This window comes from Lithobates pipiens, unplaced genomic scaffold, assembly GCF_037356315.1.
Source record: "Lithobates pipiens isolate NorthernLeopardFrog02 unplaced genomic scaffold, aLitPip1_a1.2 Scaffold_3, whole genome shotgun sequence".
NCBI classification, from domain to species: domain Eukaryota; kingdom Metazoa; phylum Chordata; class Amphibia; order Anura; family Ranidae; genus Lithobates; species Lithobates pipiens.
Window position 1 is genome coordinate 60,667,455 of NW_027507790.1, and position 19,793 is coordinate 60,687,247.

The 19,793-nt window shown below is 41.1% G+C and overlaps 1 protein-coding gene across 4 annotated transcripts in view; it reads right to left on the minus strand.

The window, feature by feature from the left end:
- The window catches only part of ULK1 (unc-51 like autophagy activating kinase 1), a 123,050-nt gene that overhangs the window by 60,851 nt on the left and 42,406 nt on the right, over positions 1-19,793 (minus strand). For all 4 annotated transcript variants that reach the window (XM_077461768.1, XM_077461767.1, XM_077461771.1 and 1 more), the window contains exons 7-8: positions 12,967-13,040; positions 7,323-7,424 (exon numbers count right to left, since the gene is read on the minus strand). In XM_077461768.1, coding sequence (XP_077317894.1) covers positions 7,323-7,424; positions 12,967-13,040 — 176 coding nt within the window. The remainder of the gene's footprint in view (positions 1-7,322; positions 7,425-12,966; positions 13,041-19,793) is intronic.

Sequence of the window (19,793 nt, forward strand, 5' to 3'; positions counted from 1 at the left end):
ACGCAAATGATCATGTACATATGTGTGCAGGTGATCACGTACATATGTGTGCAGATAATCATTGGGACATGTGATTTTAGTGGGACATATGTGGGGGACATGTTTTTATTATTAGGGACATGTGTTTTTATTATTTGGGGACATGTATGTTTTGGGGACATGTGTGTTTTGGGGACATATGTGGGGACTGTGTTTTCACTGTGTGGTGTGTTGTGTGTTTACACTACACTGATGATCAGTGAGTAAAAAGCTGTGAAAAGCAGCCCATACTCACTGATCATCAGCCGGCTGCAGCGTTCTGCTCTCCTCTTCTCAGCGGTGACTTCCGTGTGAGGAGAGGAGAGCCGATTGCCTAGCAACCGGCTGTTTGTTTACATCACATGACGGCCGTGATTGGACACGGCCGTCATGTGATCAGGAGGGCCAATCACAGAGCCCTCCTGCCGATCTGAGATGTGCCGTGTCCGGGTGACACGAGCACATCGGGATCGCGCCGCTGCGCGGGCGCGCGCGCGCGCGCGATCCCGCTGCTCCTGAATGACGTTCCTGAACGTCCTATCAGGAGCAGGCGGCTCCCACCCGCCGTATATATACATTGGCCGGGTGGGAAGTGGTTAAAAATAAAGTATTTGCCCAAGGCCAGGGAACGTGTTCGGCTATCAGCACTTAGCCATTCATGGGAAATATAAAATGACGAAGTTAAAAACCCATTGGACAAGATATACCAAATATATACATACCAAAATATATCAGAAATAATATGAATATATAATATTTTCAAATTCCCAGTCATTAGGAAGAGCTCTAAACATTTACCAGCTGATCCTAACAGTTTGGTTGAAAAAGTCCAGTTTACAGATCTCAATAGCAAAAACATAGTTTTCCTTTAACTGTCCTTTTTGGTTCCTAAGGTATATTTAATGCCATTTGAAAAGATTGGACTAAAACAAACAAACAAACAAACAAACATACACATGTATGGTGGTATAGGAGGAACCAGAAGGTTTAACAATAGCATCAGCATTCAAGGGCATCTATGCCAGCTCTAGAATGGTCTGTTGCCTGAATTCTTGAACAAATCAACTATGCCTGGCCTAGTATTTATCACGTTTTCCCTCTCAGACACTGTGATATTACTGTATATTAAGGGATTACGTAATCTGGAAACATGAACCCACATGTTGATCAGTTTCCTTTTTATGTGTAACTGATCTCAGCCTTGAGAGCCATTGCTCAATGGAAACATCTGCATCCATCAATTGACCTTGATGTGTGCCTCTTGGAAGGGTGATATGCCATAAACAAAGGCTATTTTTGAGCAGGCTTTGCTTGTGTACAACATGTCCTGTAATGGCTCAGGCTACTTAGAATATGTGGAAGTGTCAGATGCCTGGAAGGCGAATGACTGAATTTTACATAACCATCTATTTTCTAAAAAAATAACCAGAGCTGATTATTCTGTTGATAAACAGCATTAGCCCCTTTTTTTAAAAAATTTGATTGTCACACAGGTTCAGAAGTACCGACAATCATAAGCTGTAAATTACCTTTGTTAAACATGTGGAACATTTGTGCCTGACAAACAATTGGAGCTAATCTGCTACAGGCATGTCTAAACTCTTATTGTCTGCAACCCAGATTAAAAGTGGAGTCAGTGTTAGGACTTGCATTTAGATTTGGAGTTGAACGTTGTGTACTAGCAATCTAAAAATCATTATCAGTCACATTACCATATAGAATACAAAAGGTAGTACAAAAACTCTTTATGTGGACCTGAACTCAAAATGTCGATGTTATAAAGGGAGTATCTAGAAAGGCTGAAGAATACCCTGAAAAATTCCTTCTGTATTAAACTGAATAATAATAATAATAATAATAATAATGTACCATTAATGCTCCTGAAAAGAAGCAGTGCACTTCCTAGCATGTAAGTGTGCCTAGCCCATTCTTTGCCTGCATTCCAATAGCTGGAAATCTGTTGAAGAAATAAGGCACTGCTGCCCTTGACAACTAGTCTGATTTGATCTGAGATTTGATGATGTCCCTACTGTGCTTGCTGCAGAGGCGGCTGTACCTGTACTGCATGCATCTCTCTTTCCCCTGCTGCTTTTGGAAGTGTAACGCCACTTTTGTTACAAACTTTGTTGCAGATTCCTACCTTTTGTTATTCTGAAAAAAACAGCAATTTGTTTGCCTGTGTCCATGTTGAAAATTAATGTAAAGGGGAGTGATTTTATAATCATCAATCAGCTGCTGCACTTGCAGGGTTCTAATGAAGAAAGTGGCAGGGTCTGCCTCTCTTTAGATGCGACTTCCCTTTTGGTAATCTCACCAAAAAATGATTTTTTTTTCTGCAGAGGATGCCCAAAATCTGATTTGCATCTTAGAGCAGACTTCGGAGAAAAATCGTCAAGTCAATCACACAAGCTGTGTGCAGAATGCCTCCAGGGTGCTATATTGCTTTTTACAGAAAATTACAGTGCTGATGATCAAGAAGGAAAGGTCATTTTTAATATCTTCTCTTAGAATGTAAAGTCTATTGAGCAGGGCACTCCGATTCCCCCTGTATTGAATTGTAACTGTACTGTCTGCCCTAACGTAAAGCACTGCATAAACTGTTGGCGCTATATATACACCATTAAATTAATATGACTTAATTTTTCCCATAAAAGTGGAGTTACCCTTTAATATCCTCTTACCAGACACTAGCCTTCAGATTGATAGTTGTGACATGAGGAAGCTAAGCACTGTGCCTCTGTCAAAATGGTCACTGCCACCCAGAGACAGAACAAGGCATGGTAAACCCGTATTGGGGGGAAAAGACCATCTCTGCAGGGAGCCCATAAGCAATAATGATGACTAGTCCTTTGCCCACTGAATGCCTTTTTTGGGTTAAAACTTCCACAGTTCAGGTATCCTTTAAGTACTGCCTGATCTCTTTAGCTGCAAATCTTTGTATCTATATCCCTTAGGGCTCATTCACATGAGCAGCTAGGGGGCAGTAAAAACAGGTGGCTGAGGCATGGTTTTACATTCCCTGACCACCCACCTGAACACTGACATGCAGCTACTTAAGGCTGTACCATAGGCCACGTATTTGATGCAGTCAGGGCAAAAATGAAACAGCGTGACACAATTGACGGGTGTTACCAGTGCCGAACAAGACCCAGGGCCAACCTGCAACCTTGTGCAATGCACGCGATTGGTGAAGTGAGGTGGTATTTATAGCATTAAATCAGATGGTGAGGAGGGGACATAGCGCCTCTTCACCACCTGTCAACCCCCCCCCCCCCCACCATGGATCGATCTTCAGATCGCATGTGTACAAGGAAAAGCTGTCGGTGCTACTGCTGACCTCTTTCTAAAAATGTTAGTTCTCTGCTGGATATACAGTACCAGTGGTTGAAATAAAGAAGATTAACATTCTGTGGAGTAGAAAGAACCAAAAAAGTGCGCATTCACAGGGACTCTTCATCAGAGTGATGGTCTATTGGCTTGGTAAAAGACATTTTCCCCAAAGGCCCCAAGTTGTCCAGGGATTGTGCAGAGGCAGACAGCATGGCACGTTACTACATATGCTAAAATGTAGAGGTCGACCGATATATCGGCCGGCCGATATATCGGCCGATATTTGCCGTTTTTTAAATAATCGGCATCGGCCGATTCTGCTGATAAAAAGCCGATTCTACAGCGAGACTTTGAAATGACTTCTGTAAGAAGTCAGTGTGAGTTGCCTGAGTTGTCATAGCAACACTTTCCTCCTCTCTGGGCAGACTGCCAAGAAAAGAACTAAATGTTACAATGTTTACACTGAATGAATGAAGTCATCTCTGTGTAGAAGTTCTCAGTTTAACCATTTAAATACTTTTCTGACACTTGTTGCTTACAAGTAAAAATCCTGTATTTTCTGCCAGAAAATCACTTAGACCCCCAAAAATTATATATATTTTTTTTTAGCAGAGATCCTAGGGAATAAAATAGCGGTTGTTGCAATATTTTATGTCACACGGCATTTGCACAGAGGTCTTTCAAATGCATTTTTTTGGGAAAAAAATACACCATTTAAAAAATAAAAATAAAATAAAAACAGTAAAGTTAGTCCATTTTTTTTTTTTTTGTCCAAAAGTTTTGACTACCCGTTTTTATTTAATATATAGGTTTTTTTTTTTTTTTTTTATCTAGATCATACATACAAGTAAACTGATTGGAGGTTTGTTTTGTTTAATAAAAGTTTAAGTGTAAGAAATTTTCTGTATCACTAATGAAGACTGCTTTCACACTGGAGCGGGCAGGCGTTGATGGTAAAACGCAAGTTTTAGCGGCGCTTTACCATCATTTTAGCGGTGCTATTTGGCTGCTAGTGGGGCACATATAACCCAGCTAGCGGCCAAGGAAGAGGTTAAATGCGCCCATGAAGCACCGCTTCGGCAGTGGTGCCCATTCATATCAATGGGCAGGAGTGGTGGAGGAGCGGTATGCACCACTCCAAACGTGCTGCTTGGAGGACTTTTTTTTTTTAAGATCCTGCCAGCGCATCGCCTCCGTGTGAAAGCACTCTGTCTTTCACACAGACTGCAGGGGAGCCATTTTGCAGGCACTTTACAGGCGCTATTTTTAGCCCAAAAGCGCCTTAAAAAACGCCCCAGTGGGAAAGGTGTGTTAGATCAAGGGGGATTAAAAATAAATAAATAAAATAAAATAAAATCGGCCTAACATATCGGCCCCAAAAAATCGGCATTATATATCGGCTATCGGCCACCATGATTTCTAAATATCGGCATCGGCATCGGCCAGAGAAAAACCCATATCGGTCGACCTCTACTAAAATGTAACACATCTTAAAATATTCAACACACGCTATATTAAACTTTCTCATTACACAACTAATTCAACACTTTTACTGGGTCACTCATTTTCTCACAATATATTAAAAAAAAAAAAAAAACATGGGGTCCTGATGACCAATATCAATGGTCAATTCAGGTGGCAGGATACCAACCCTCCTAATTGGGTGGAGTTCCTCATCAAGACAGGAGAGGCAGTTAAAATAAACAGGGAAGTGGGAATAGGACCCAACTTGTCCTTGCCTTCAATGAAGGAAAAAGAACAAACTGCAGTTTAACCTGATATATCTCTATAAGAACAATAGGAAGAAAAAGTGATTGAAAGGAAAGCATAAACAATAGGACACTACACATGGTAAAAACTGACAACGTTGTCACTTTTAAAAACACAAGCCCATGAGCGCAGCCATATCCAATTCATCCCCACATGTGTCAATCACCTCAAGTCATTTGGTGTAACTTAACACATAATGCTTATGTACATCAGATGAGATGAGTCCTGGGAAACATTGGTAGCACAGACCCGTATTGTGTTTAACCATGGACCTCTAGACTCCCAATTTGCCTTTAAAGCTGCTGCATAAGGGATCTACAGTATTAAAAAAGGCATTGATCATCACAGACAAATGCAATTTTGGGCTGGAAGGTGTCCCTGCCAGTAAATAAACAAGGCAGGTTTGGTTTCCTGGTGTAGCACTATCAGTCATAGAGATGGTAAAGCAGTAGAATTCAGCAGGCGTTGATGTAGCAATATGACTTGAGTCTAGGAGGTAGAACAGATTCACAGTGAGCCCTTTAATCATTCAGCCCCATGTTTCCATAAAACATTTAAGACGGCCCCGCATGAGAGTTGGGTAGAAGGAAATAGTCAGCTGAGTCAAAGCACAAAGCCTCAAAAGGTGTTCAGGCTGTGATCGCTTGCTGGGTATACCAGCTTGAAAAAGACACTGTTTGGACAATATTGAAATCGGTCCTCGATTGCAGGGATAAGGTGGCGATTACAGAGTCCTTTGCAGGGTTGTGAATCTCTGTATTCCTAGTCCTGGTGACACACAGGGTGTCATCTACTTGAAACCAGCATGGGGCTGTCCGGCCATCTCCTTCCGGTTTGAGCACAATCTTAAAGTGAATGCAAACCATTACATACTGCTTTTGCCAACAGGTAAGCCTATAATAAGGCTTACATGTAGGTACTAGATATATCTACTAAACCTACACGGTTTAGGAGATATTTGCCATATACGCTTGCACCAATGTCATCAGTGCATGAGCACTGAAGAAAGGGCACCATAGTGCCCTTTCTTCAGCAGCCTGCCATGACCGTTGGCTCCCGCATGAGTGACGTCATGCAACTCCGGCCAGTCTCTGCTCAGAGCTGTCAAAAAAAAAGAAAAAGCCAATGTTTATCAACATTGGTCAGCGCTTAGAGATACTATGCAACATTTAGTTCTTTAGATCAAAAGGGATGAAATCTTTAGTCAGTAAATTAGGTCAGTTTAACCACTTAAAGACCAGGCCTTTTTCTGACAGTTGTTGCTTACAAGTTTAAAAAAATCTGTATTTTTTGCTAGAAAATTACTTAGAACCTCCAAATTATTATATATATATATATATATATATATATATACACATATACACACACACACACACACACATATACATATATATACACACACACACACACACTTTTTTATTTTTTTTAGACCTAGAGAATAAAATGGAGATTGTTGCAATATTTAATGTCACGCTGTATTTGCACAGAGGTCTTTCAAGCACAATTTTTTGGAAAATCGGTAAAAACCTTCTACTTTTACAACCACTTTAAGAACAATAAAATCACTAAATTTGAAAATGCAGTCATCTAACTCAACCTAACTGAATTGTTGCAATACAGATTTTAGAAGTATCCACTAGATGCAATGAGAACTATTTGGACTTGGTTATTTTGCCAGATCATACTATATCAAAGTTGCAAAAATGTGTTTGTATTTCTTAATTTTGACTGCTCATTAAGCAACATAGTTTAGACGCTTCTCATACAAGCACCAGTGAATATTTTATTAAACTCCTTTGATGTCTGAAATGTCACCCCTCCATGTTCAGGACACCGGTACCCATGCCAAAACTGATGATGGCACGAGACACAATTGTGTCTTATTACACAGACAGGAGTCAGTTTCCTTCACTGACGAATATTACTTCCCGGTGCTGACATACAAGTCTTTTGTTACCCCATTCATAAGCTTGATGAAGCTCTAAGCTCATCTGGACAGGGTTAACAAGAGGTTGATTGCTTTAAAAAGTCATTGTGTGGCCAGTATAAAGGCTATTCTATGATCAGATAAATGAAAGTAACACTGCTTTAAAACCAGCAGAAAACCAAATGTGCAAAAATGAAAAGTTATTGATATAAAAACAAGTACATTTTATGGTTCACTAAGCAGCTGTGGATGTATCAATCAGGTGGATGAAACCTACCTGGAAGGGAGCCTTGCCAGTCAGGCACTGATAGATGATGGTACCGATGCTCCACAAGTCAGCTTTGGCATCATAGTGCTGGGACATAATAACCTCAGGTGCCTTTTAAAAGAAATATGTCACATTATTGGCTGTTGGCATCTGCGTGATAGCATGACATTATCTTTAAATCTCACTAAGAAAGAGATGCAAAACTACAAGAAAAGCATGCATACAGTCTGTCTGTGATTTGTGTCAATGTGTACAATGAATACTTTACATAGATCAGTGTATTTTTTATATAAAATACTTGAACATGTAGGCAACATTAAATGCACCATAGAATGCAAGATCTATATTTAAAATGTTATTAAACCTAAATGGCTATAGTGCGGCAGACCTCAAGACTTACCAGGTTCACTGTCTTTTTCTTCAAACACCTGTAGTCATGCTGTATGTCATCTGTAAAAAGAGGGCTTACCCACAGTACCTGCTTTATGGGGTCTCCAAACCCTTGCAGGGTCCCACGGAGCCACTTCTGCATGCATGCACTCAACATAGGTCTACACATTCAAAAGCCTATAGCAGAAAACCACTTTCCTGCTCCTCCCTCATCCTCATCCTATTAGGGTGACGACAGCAGCCTCAGTTTGCAATGTCCAATTGATTAGTCCCTTGTGACAGGCGCAGTGTGGGCGCTTCCCTATTCGAAAGTTCAGGGAAGAGGAGCAGAGCGCTGTGGAGCCAGTGGAAATCAACACATAAAACATGCAATAACAATAAATGTGCAATTGCAATGCACTACAAAATGATTCACTCCTTGGGCTGCTTGGACCAATTTAAAAGTTTAATGCTACTTTTGTAGTATAACTAAAAGGCTAAACTTTTTTTTTTTTTACTTTTGGAAAGAGTGGAGATGAATTATTCAGTTTTTATTGCTGTCTGTATCCCCATTTTGGAGATTCACCCATTTGTCCCATTTACCATAATCCTTGAAAGTGAAAGTTGGTTGTCCCCAGAAAAGTAATAGAGGGGATCTTCTAATGGGGACACTAGTTTTGGAGATTTGAGGTTCCCCAAAAGATTTGCTTAATTTTCAGGGATTTCTTCTCACTTCCTGTTTTGCTATGGGACAGGAAGTGAATGTAAATCTCCTTAATGGGACAAAGATGGCACAAATAAACCTTACAGGGGTCAAAATCCTGCCTTACTCTAGCTAAAATAACACCAACCCAGTTCATCCTATACACACACATATATTATATATATATATATATATATATATATATATATATATATATATATATATATATATATATATATATATATATATATATATATATATATACACACACACACATACATACACACACACACACACACACCCCCTGGCAGAATTTATGATTTCTCTGCCATTTTTCAGAGAATATGAATAATAACACAAAAACGTTTCTTTCACTCATGGTTAGTGTTTGCCTGAAACCATTTATTATAAATCAACAGTTTTTACTCTTTTTAAATAAGAAGGACAAACAGAAACTACCCAAATGACCCCTATCAAAAGTTTACCTACCCCAGTTCTCAATACCGTGCATTGCCCCCTTTAACATCAATGACAGCTTGAAGTCTTTTGTGGTATTTGTAGATGAGGCTCTTTATCTTCTGAGATGGTAAAGCTGCCCATTCCTCTTGTTAAAAAGCCTCCAGTTCCTATAAATTCTTGGGCTGTCTTGCATGAACTGCATGTTTGAGATTTCCCCAATGTGCTTCAATGATATTGAGGTAAGGAGACTGGGATAGCCACTCAAGAACCTTTACTTTATTCTGCTGTAGCCAATGACAGGTTGACTTGGCCTTGTGTTTTGGATCATTGTCATGTTGGAATGTCCAAGTACATCCCATGCGCAGCTTCCTGGCTGATGAATGCAAAATGTTCCTCCAGTAGTTTTTGATAACATACTGCATTCATCTTGCCATCAATTTTGACCAAATGTCCTGTGCCTTTGTAGCTCACACATCCCCAAAACATCAGCAATCCACCTCCGTGTTTCACAGTAGGAATGGTGTACCTTCCATCATAGGCCTTGTTGACTCATCTCCAAATGTAGCATTTATGGTTGTGGCCAAAAAGCTCAATTTTGGTCTCATCACTCCAAATGATTTTGTGCCATCAGGTTTGAGGCTTGTCTCTGTGCCGTTTGCCCTTTTGTAAGCGGGATACTTTGTGGCATTTGCATATAAATGGCTTTCTTCTGGCGACTCGACCATGCAGCCCATCATTTGAAGTGCCTCCTTATTGTGCATCTCGAAACAGCCACACCACATGTTTTCAGAGAGAGTTCTGTATTTCCCCTGAAGTTATTTGTGGGTTTTTCTTTGCATCCTGAACAATTTTCCTGGCAATTGTGGCTGAAATTTTAGTTGGTCTACATGACCGTGGTTTTGTTTCAACAGAACCCCTCATTTTCCACTTCTTGATTAGAGTTTGAACACTGCTGATTGAGATTCTCAATTCCTTGGATATCTTTTTATATCCCATTCCTGTTTTATACTGTTCAACTACCTTTTCCCGCAGATCCTTGGACAATTCCTTGGCTTTCCTCATGACTCAGAATCCAGAAGCGCCCATGCAGCACTGGATGAAAGATGCAAGGATCTGTCAGGAGTCCAGAAACTCATTGACCTTTTATACACACACACTAATTACATGCAAACAGATCACAGGTGAGGATGGTTACCTTTAATAGCCATTCAAACCCCTTTGTGTCAACCTGTGTGCATGTTATCAGGCCAAAATCACCAGGATATGTAAACTTTTGATCAGGGTCATTTGGGTAGTTTGTTGCAATTATGACTTAAAAAGAGTAATCACAGTTCATTGATAATAAATGGCTTCAGCCAAACACTAACCATGAGTGAAAGAAAAGTTTTTGTGTTATTATTCATATTCCTACATTTTATTTAGTATAATATGAACTGGGTTGGTGTTATTTTAGCTAGAGTAAGGCAAGATTTTGACCCCTGTGTTATCATAAATGTTCTCTGAAAAATGGCCAAGAAATCATAAATTCTGCCAGGGTATATAAAACTTATGAGCGTAACTGTGTATATATAAAATAAATAAATATATATATATATATATATATATATAATATTATATTAATATATATATATATATATAATATTATATTAATATATATATATATATATATATATATATATATAATATTATATATATATATATATATATATATATATATATATATATATATTATATATATATATATATATATATATATATATATATATATATATATATATACACACACACACACACACACACACACACACAATAAATATATATATAATATATATTTATTTTTTATGGCTTGAGGGTGCCAGGGTAACATTAGTTAGAAAATTCCACTTTATATCCAGCTGGCTTTTAAGTATTTATCAGTTAGCAAGGAACAAACTTTGTACTCATTTTTCAGGAACTGTGCAATTTTATATTTTTAGCTGCATGACAAAAATGAATTTCAAATAGTGAGAAAATACATTAATTTTGTGATCCTCATCTACAATAATAAAACCTATAAATGTGTTCTTTTTTTTGCTGCTATGAAAAAAATAAAAATAAAAAAGTAAGAAATATCTTTAAGAAGAAAGAGTGGGGGTCAGATATACAGAGTCTGATTTACAACGATCTTTACGAACGCTTCCATGGAGTGGTACAACGGTCACATAACCACAAACGGTTCTCTAGACCATATCCATTAACCTCAGATGGAATTTTTTCTGTTTTATTCCATGAATCAGACCTATAAAAGGCAATCGTGAAGTTTGCACTAAGAAGGCCGAGCCTTGTGAAGTTCTGTTAATGTAACATACAGGTAGAAGAGAAAAAAAAAAAAAAAAAGACTCGGCAATACAGAGCCTATTCACAGTTTTTCTAACCCTGTACTCTGAATAGCAGATCTACTTAGGATTCAGTGCAGATGTTTAGGCAAAGTGGAGAGAAACATTGTATAAATTAATGTCCGATGTCTGCTTTTGCCTTGAAGCCCAGCTCAGGAGCTGTACAGGACCTGACTAGCAACGAAAGCTTCCAGGATATAAGAGTTCTGAAATCTGCTGGGCACATGCCAGCTGTTTACTTTACAGCTAGGTGTCCAACTGCCAGCAGTCAAGCAGCACAATTCTCCCTGGCAGATGTGACAGTTCCCATCCCCCCAGGCAAAGTATGGAAGCTGCAAAGCTGACTCATTCCCACTCTGATCTTCCAAATATGCCCCCTCTATTCAGATGGTTCTTTCAATGCTACTTGCTTTGGCTAAGCCTACTGTCATTTTTAGCTAGATTTCAGAGCAAATGGATGCGATACTATAAATAACAGATCATAGAATGAAATGGCAGAGACACACCATTGATTTTTTTACACAATAGTGTATGGGCAACAAGAACGCTATAAGAATCACAGTAACAAAGGGTATTCATTATCACAGGCAACCATTTAAACACAACATCTGTAACATATTTTCTATTATTATGACCCCAGGAAGGAAGCAGAGACAGTATGTGTGGGCACACATCACATCTTCAAACATAACAATTACAGATCCCCTTATAATTATTTTACATGGAAATAAAGGGAGTCAACTGAAACCTTCATTGATCTGACTTCATCACACAAAACATTGTTTATATTGTTGTAGAATGAATATCTGTCACATAAATGCCTGTATCTATAAAATGAACAATGCTGTAAATGGCACAACAGACTTTTACTTCTTGGAATTAAAGAAGAGAAAAAATAAACACAAATCCACAGAGAGAGTGCAATATTAAAAAAAATAAAGTTTAAAATCTAGGCAATTTAAAGGCCAACTTCACCTTTTGGGACATGTTACATATTACACCCATATTTAGGGTGTAACATGTAACATGTTCCAGCACAGCACGCCGTCCACCCTGGACAGCAGAAAGGGGTTCCTCTCCCTCACAGCCACTGTCACATTTGAAATTGGCATGGCTTTGTCACCCACACAGCAGCATCATTCCTCTGTATCGGTCAATGAGGCCACAGGTCATAATAACGAATCAATATGGGAGTTGGAGAAGGGGCCAGGGCCAAGCTCAACACTTAGGCCTCAGTCACAGGCCCAAATTAGCTGTGGTGTATCAAGTATGCTTTGGAAACAGGTAACCTGTACAAAGCAGTGACCGGCTGATAATTGCTCCAGTCGTCCACAGTGGACTAGTATACTGCATCCAGATGACACCAGTGAACAGCTGCAGCCGCTATCAGCCCATTAAAGCTTTGTACAGATTTTTTGGCTGGGGCTGTCTGCATAGACCTGGGATTCCATGCACAGTTTTCGGCAACATACTTGCAGCACCTTGGCAGATTTGGCTATGTGAATGTGGCCTTGCAGAAAAAGTTGAGATTTGCATAGAACACTGCCTGCTTATAGCAGGTTTGTCTCATTTTCACTCATAGGAATATGGTTATTACTGATTGCGAATTGCTAAATATAATGTGTGCCTGCAGATCAAATCTTAAGATGCCCAGAGGCATTTACCCGGTTTACAAATCACCTTAAAACATTGTTTTTGTGTGGCCAATAAAAACATTTTTATTATTGTATTACAAATTGCTCCTTACCATGTACATGGGAGATCCACAAAGTGTTGCAGCCATCATGTTGTTTTGCAGGTATCTTGCAAATCCAAAATCAGCTGTGCATAATAAACAACAGAATTCATTAAGAATACCCTTCTTTTAACCAACTAAAAGAATTTAGTTTCGCACAAAGGATAACTGCAATGGAGCTAGTGTTTGTACAAGGTACAAACTATGTATTAAAAGATTAGCCCTTTATTATATATGATCATCCAATGCAGCATATACAAGCTTAATGTGACCCTCTCACTATGCTAAACATCCAGAGTACCTGTAAAAGGAGAGGCAGAACACAACCCAGTTCAGTATAAATGGATATCCCCCGAAATTTGTACGGAAACCAGCACCTCTGGGAATATGCATCTCCAGGTCCCCAGCAGCTCTCTGGTTCCTCCTGCCGATCTTCTCACCATTACAAGAGGCAGTAAGGATGTAGAAGTCAGCAGAAAGAACCGGTGAATGCTGTGGGGGACCTGGAGATAGCCTGATGACCTAATCAGGACAAACAGAGAGGGCAAATCTGTGGACAAAGAAACCAACACAGACTGTGGGAGCAAACAAAGCAATAAAAAAAATAAACAAACTTTCACAGAGGTTCTAGCCCCTCAAATATATTGAGCAGCACAGATGCCAAGTGGTTAGCACTTCCACCTAGCAGCCCTAGGGTCCTTAGTTTGAATTGCAACAACGCTGCATACATTTTCAGTGCTATATAAGTACCGGAAATAATAAAAAATAAAACTAAACATTTTTATTACTACAATATAAATAAAAAAAAAAAAAAAACTAACATTTTTATTATTCATACAATATAGTAATAAGAAAAATGTTTTTTTTTTTTTTTTTTTATAATTACAGGTACTTATATAGCACTGACAATTTATGCAACGATTTACAAATATATATTGTACATTCATACCAGTCTGTGCTAACAAGGAGCTTACAATCTAAGGTCCCTAACTCACATTCATACATAAACATAGCCATCAATTTATCACATTCATACATACACATACTAGGGCCAATTTGGACAGGAGACCATTAACCTACCAGCATGTCTTTGGAGTGTGGGAGGAAACCCACAAAAGCACAGGGAGAAAACATACAAACTCCATGCAGGTAGTGTTGCGACTGCGATTCCAACCGATGACCCTAGTGCTGCTAGGTGGAAGGGCTAAACACTTAGGCCTCTTTCACATGGACTGTCCGTTCAGGTCCTGTCAGTTTTTTTTAGGCGGACCTGAACGGACGCTCCATAGACCTCTCTGGAGCGACAGATGTCAGCGGTGACATGTCCGCTGACATCCAACCCGCTCCAAGCTGAAAAAGTGTGACGGAGGAAAAACCTACTTTTTCATCTGTTTGCGGATCGGATCGGATGACGACGGACTCTACAGTCTGTCTTCATCTGATCCCCCATAGGGTGCAGAGACGGACCTGTCATCTTCCTGCTCAGCGGGGATCGACAGAGCGGGTTCCGTACACGGACAAGTCCGTGTGAAGGGGCCCTTAGCCACTGTGCTGCCCCACTTGGCTTTAGATACTATTTAAATTTTCAGAGCTAGTGCAACAATCACTATAAAACACACATCCAAAAACAAAACATACATAAAATAAACAGCATCAATCAGAACTTAAAACCGCTGTAAGCATGTTAGCTTTGCAGTTCTATTTATTACAGTATTGCATAACAGACCATTGTGGCAAATCATTTGTTCTATACTAACTGAAGATTAGCAAGCCATATTAGTAAGCATTATGGCCACTGTGTGATGCATTCGCTGCTCTGGGTCTGCCTATGGGCACAACTTACCCCACATCCAATGATATTTAAATGCCTTCTCCATGAATTTCTCCTATCTGAGCAGAGAGAATGCACAGCACATAAAACAGATCTGACACATCAATAGCACACTGCCTCTCTGATAGTCAAAGGCTGTCAACAGAGTCCAATTAATGAAAAAGGCTGGACAGTGTCACAGCATGATCGCTATACGGTGTTCACACTACCCCGTACATGAAGACAAACTGCGCTGCATTTATTTGAAAACCTTTATAAAAATCTATTGAAAATCAAAAAAAAAAAAAAAAAAACGCAAGAGGGTGGCAGTGTTCAGGATCATGAAACAAGAATTTCTTTCTGATGGAGCTCAAAAAATAAATCAATCAAATCATTATAAAAATTCCAGTTCCAAAATCAATATGAAAGCATTCAGCAACACAAACATCAACAACAAAATGAATTTCTAGATTAGAGAAGTGTGTCGGGTTGCTCAACCTGTTCACTTCAAGTTGACAAACAGCTGCAGAAAATTGCACATTACAAAACACACACCCCCGATTACTTCAATGCTGACCTCCAGGCAGTAAGAAAAGCACTCATTATCCCGACTGTGTATTTAATATTTGTGAAAAAAACTTGCAAAGCTTAAAAATGCACCAACAACAATTACATTCCTTTGTCAAAGGGGGGGGACTTCCTAATGGCTAGGAACAGTAATGGATAATGGCCAACAGACCTCTTACCAGACCCAGCGCAACCACAGCAGTGATTGTTCGCTCACTCTGGGTTGCCAAAGCCAACTCTGATCAGTAGTCTAGCACCTGTGTACCCTAGCAGTGGCTCAGTCTCCCTCTCCATGATGGTGTGGGTACAGCGCGGCTCCCTCTCCATGATGGTGTGGGTACAGCGCGGCTCCCTCTCCATGATGGTGTGGGCACCGCGCGGCTCCCTCTCCCTGATGGGCAGGGCACCGCGCGGCTCCCTCTCCCTGATGGGCCGGGCACCGCGCGGCTCCCTCTCCCTGATGGGCCGGGCACCGCGCGGCTCCCTCTCCCTGATGGGCCGGGCACCGCGCGGCTCCCTCTCCCTGATGGGCCGGGCACCGCGCGGCTCCCTCTCCCTGATGGGCCGGGCACCGCGCGGCTCCCTCTCCCTGATGGGCCGGGCACCGCGCGGCTCCCTCTCCCTGATGGGCCGGGCACCGCGCGGCTCCCTCTCCCTGATGGGCCGGGCACCGCGCGGCTCCCTCTCCCTGATGGGCCGGGCACCGCGCGGCTCCCTCTCCCTGATGGGCCGGGCACCGCCCGGCTCCCTCTCCCTGATGGGCCGGGCACCGCCCGGCTCCCTCTCCCTGATGGGCCGGGCACCGCGCGGTTCCCTGTTTTCCCCCAGCACAGTCCTCTTTTTTTTCCTTCTCCTATAGCACTCAATTGCTCTGCTTTTCCCATGTTTCAGGCTCCCCCCTCTCCCCCCCAGCATACTGCATGCATGCTGGGGGCTGTAGCCTGCTGCCTCCGGATATAGAGTCACATGTCACCGTCAGAGAGAGAAGCAGAGCAGACTCAGAAAAAAAGTTAGCGGCAGACCCTGCAAGGACCGCACACCTTGGCGATTCCAGGGGGGGCACTGGACCCCCCCTTGTGGACGCCCATGGGTTTAGAAAACCTTCCTTTTTATCGCTGTCTGTGTCCCAGTTAAGATAATGGGTATATGTGTAGGGCTAAATAGATACAGTCATATAAAATAGGATTGTACATCTTATATGACCATTTCTATTTAGCGCAGCACATATACAAATAATTTTTACTTGCAATTGTCTCTTGCTGTGCTAACTGCCAATTCTATTTTTCAGGTGACAGCGCGGTATCTTTCACTTCTACTGTGTCCCTGTTGAGGATATTCATCCTCTCTATTTGTCCTGTTTACCGTGATCACTGAAAGTGAAAGTAAATGAAAATCTCAAAAGAGGAGAAATCTTCCAATGGGGGACACTAGTTCTGATGACAACTTGGGATTCTCCTCTGACTTCCTGTTTTGGCTATGGGACAGGAAGTGATAGGAAATTTCACCAATGGGACATAGATAGATAAGGGTTTATAAACTTTCCCTCGCTTTATCCAAAACTAAAAAAAAATAAAATAAAAATAAAATATATAAAAAAAGTTTTGTCTATAGTTACACTTTAAAATCGGAGTCTTGCAATCCCATACTTAGCAGACACAGATGGATCAAATTTTGTCTGCTTCAGTAGGGACCGGACAAATGTAAATCCATCTACTACCATTTCTGATCGACTTCTATCAAACAGGACTGTCGGAAAACATGTGGTCCGGTTTCATCCAATCTCCCCATAGAGGAGAGTGGGATTCTGACAGATCTGTCTCAGCACAGTGAGCAGAAACGGACCTGTCATCCGCATGCTCAGAGGGGATCAGCGGATCAATCCCCCGCTAAGCAAAACAGAGTCTGTCAGACAGATCAGCCCCATGTGAAAGGGGCCTTAGAGTTGGAGATGGAGAACCAAAGCTAGGAACCAACCAGGATCTTCAGCATGAACATTTACCGACATGCTAGGGGAAAGCAAACTGAGTAGAAGGATGAACCCATCTGTCTGCAGCAGCTCTTTTACTGTCCAATTAGCAGGGTGGGGGGCTGTACTTTTAAAACCTGTATGGCTGCTGTAGTAGAGGCCAAGAATCAGGAATGACTAGCTGTAAAGAATTGTCAATTCTATGGTAAACAATACAGTCACAGTATTGTTTTTCCAATTGTGCATTTACCAGCTCGCATTGAGTTCAGCTTTATTAAAAGAAGTACAGCCAAAGCTCATCTGGCTGTACTTCTCCTGTTCATTCTGCACTCCTGTGACCCTTTTTTCAGTGGATAGTGGCAAGTCCGCTGTCGGCTGACATCACAGAGCCAGTCCAGGCTGGGGCAAAGTCGGGGCAAAGTCGCGACAAAGTTGGGATCCATCCACAACCCTGGACCAGCACCAGGCTCAGCTTCTCAGTGAGCCACCGAGAGCCTGAGTCACCTGCCCATGCCACATCCTAGTGCTCCAGTAAATGCAGAGGGGGGGGGGGCAGAGCAGAGAGCTGGTGACTGACAGTCACTACTTCTCTGCTCACAGAGCTCTGAGAACTGAGTGATCAGTGGTCTTTGATCGCTCGGTTCTCTGTCTTAGAGCCGGCAGGGGACAGATGCAGCAATGGACCTATACTGCTTCCACCTAGGTAAGCATGATTTAAAAAAAAAAAAAAAAAAAAAAAAAACACAAACATCTATTTTAAACCTACACAGAAAAGTAGAAGTGATGAAACTAATTACATTGCAATTTCTGCTATTACAGAAGTATTTGGGCAACACTACAATTTCCCTTACTTCCCTGTACTAGCCCTTAAAGTAGAGAGGTCTTTACAACTTTTAAAAAAAATATTCTAATGCCGTGTACACACGACCGGACTTTGACAGACTGAATTCCGTTGGACTCTTCAATGGAGTTTCGACGGACTTCTGTCAAATCGGACTTATCTACACACAATAAAACCAACGCCCAACAGATTTGACTGTGATGATGTATGACCAGACTAGAATAAGGAAGTTCATAGCCAGTAGCTGCCCTAGTGTTGGTTTTTGTCCATCGGACTAGCATACAGACAAACAAGATTTTTCGACCAGACTCGAGTCCGTCGGAAAGATTTGAAACATGTTTCAAATCTAAAGCAAATCGACAGCAAAGGTCCGATGAAGCCCACACACTGTCGAATTGTCCGACGGATTCGTTCTGTCGGACCTTTGCTGTTGAAAAGTCCGGCCGTGTGTACACAGCATAACAGAAAACATCAGTTTGCTTGCTCTCCCTCAATTTGGTTGGTAGCTATGTGTAACACAGGGTATATAAGGGTAGTTTTATTTTTATTTTTTTCACTTGGGTGGGGTTGAACGAAAAAAAAAAAAGAAGATCCCCCTGTCAACAAAAAAAAATGTGTGATGCAAAGATCTCTTACACTGAGTTATGTTAGTCCGACAGGGGGGCCCTTAACCCCCTCACCAAAATACTATAATCAGCGCTTGCAGCCACTGACAGAGCGGGCGCTGATTCATTGCTGGCTTTTGCAGCAAGAGCGCTCAACAGAATCTGGTTGTTATGCCACGTACAGGCGATCAGAATTTTGGTCGGAAAAAGCTCTGATGGTTTTCCGACAGAATTCCGATGGGATTCCGCTCAAACTGTCTTGCATACACACGGTCACACAAAAGTTCCCTGAACTTTTGAGCGTCAAGAACCTGGTGATGTACAACACTACGACGAGCCGAGAAAATGAAGTGCAATGCTTCCAAGCATGCATCAAATTGTTTCCTAGCATGCGTAGGAATTTTGCGCGTGAGAATTTGTACAGACGACTGGAATTTCTGATCTGAACTTTTTCCGACCGAAAAATAGAGAACATGCTCTCAATCTTTTCCTGGCCGAAATTCCACCAGCAAAAGTCCGATGGAGCATACACACGATTGCTCATATTGGACTTTTTCTGGTGCAATTTCCGATCGTCTGTACGGGGCATTAGACCAGCTTCTGTTGAACAGACAGCGGCACAGATGTACCAAAAGTCAGTCAGTTCCTGCTGAACCAGGCGATTATTGGTATGTGGTTTCTGGGCTTAATGCGATAAAAGAAATAAGTAAGGATGGTCTGACGGAATAAACTACTACATAATGGTCAGGCAACAAAGGCCAAAGGATGCAAGAATGAACAAACATATAACAGGAAAACTGCAGACAGAAAATATTATAGTCAGCTTCGAGTTTAGTCCAGAATGTCTATCTAAAGCAAGCAGTCACCCAAATCTCATAGGGATTTTGTTTCCACAAGACAATATGGCTAAAGATACTGAAGGCATTGTATAAAAGCACACCCTCTATCCATATCATACACTTAGAAATGAAACAGAACTAAAAATAACAACTAGATAAAACACTTGGCTACAAGGCGACAGGAAAGGGAGTTGAAGCAAAGCCAGGATAA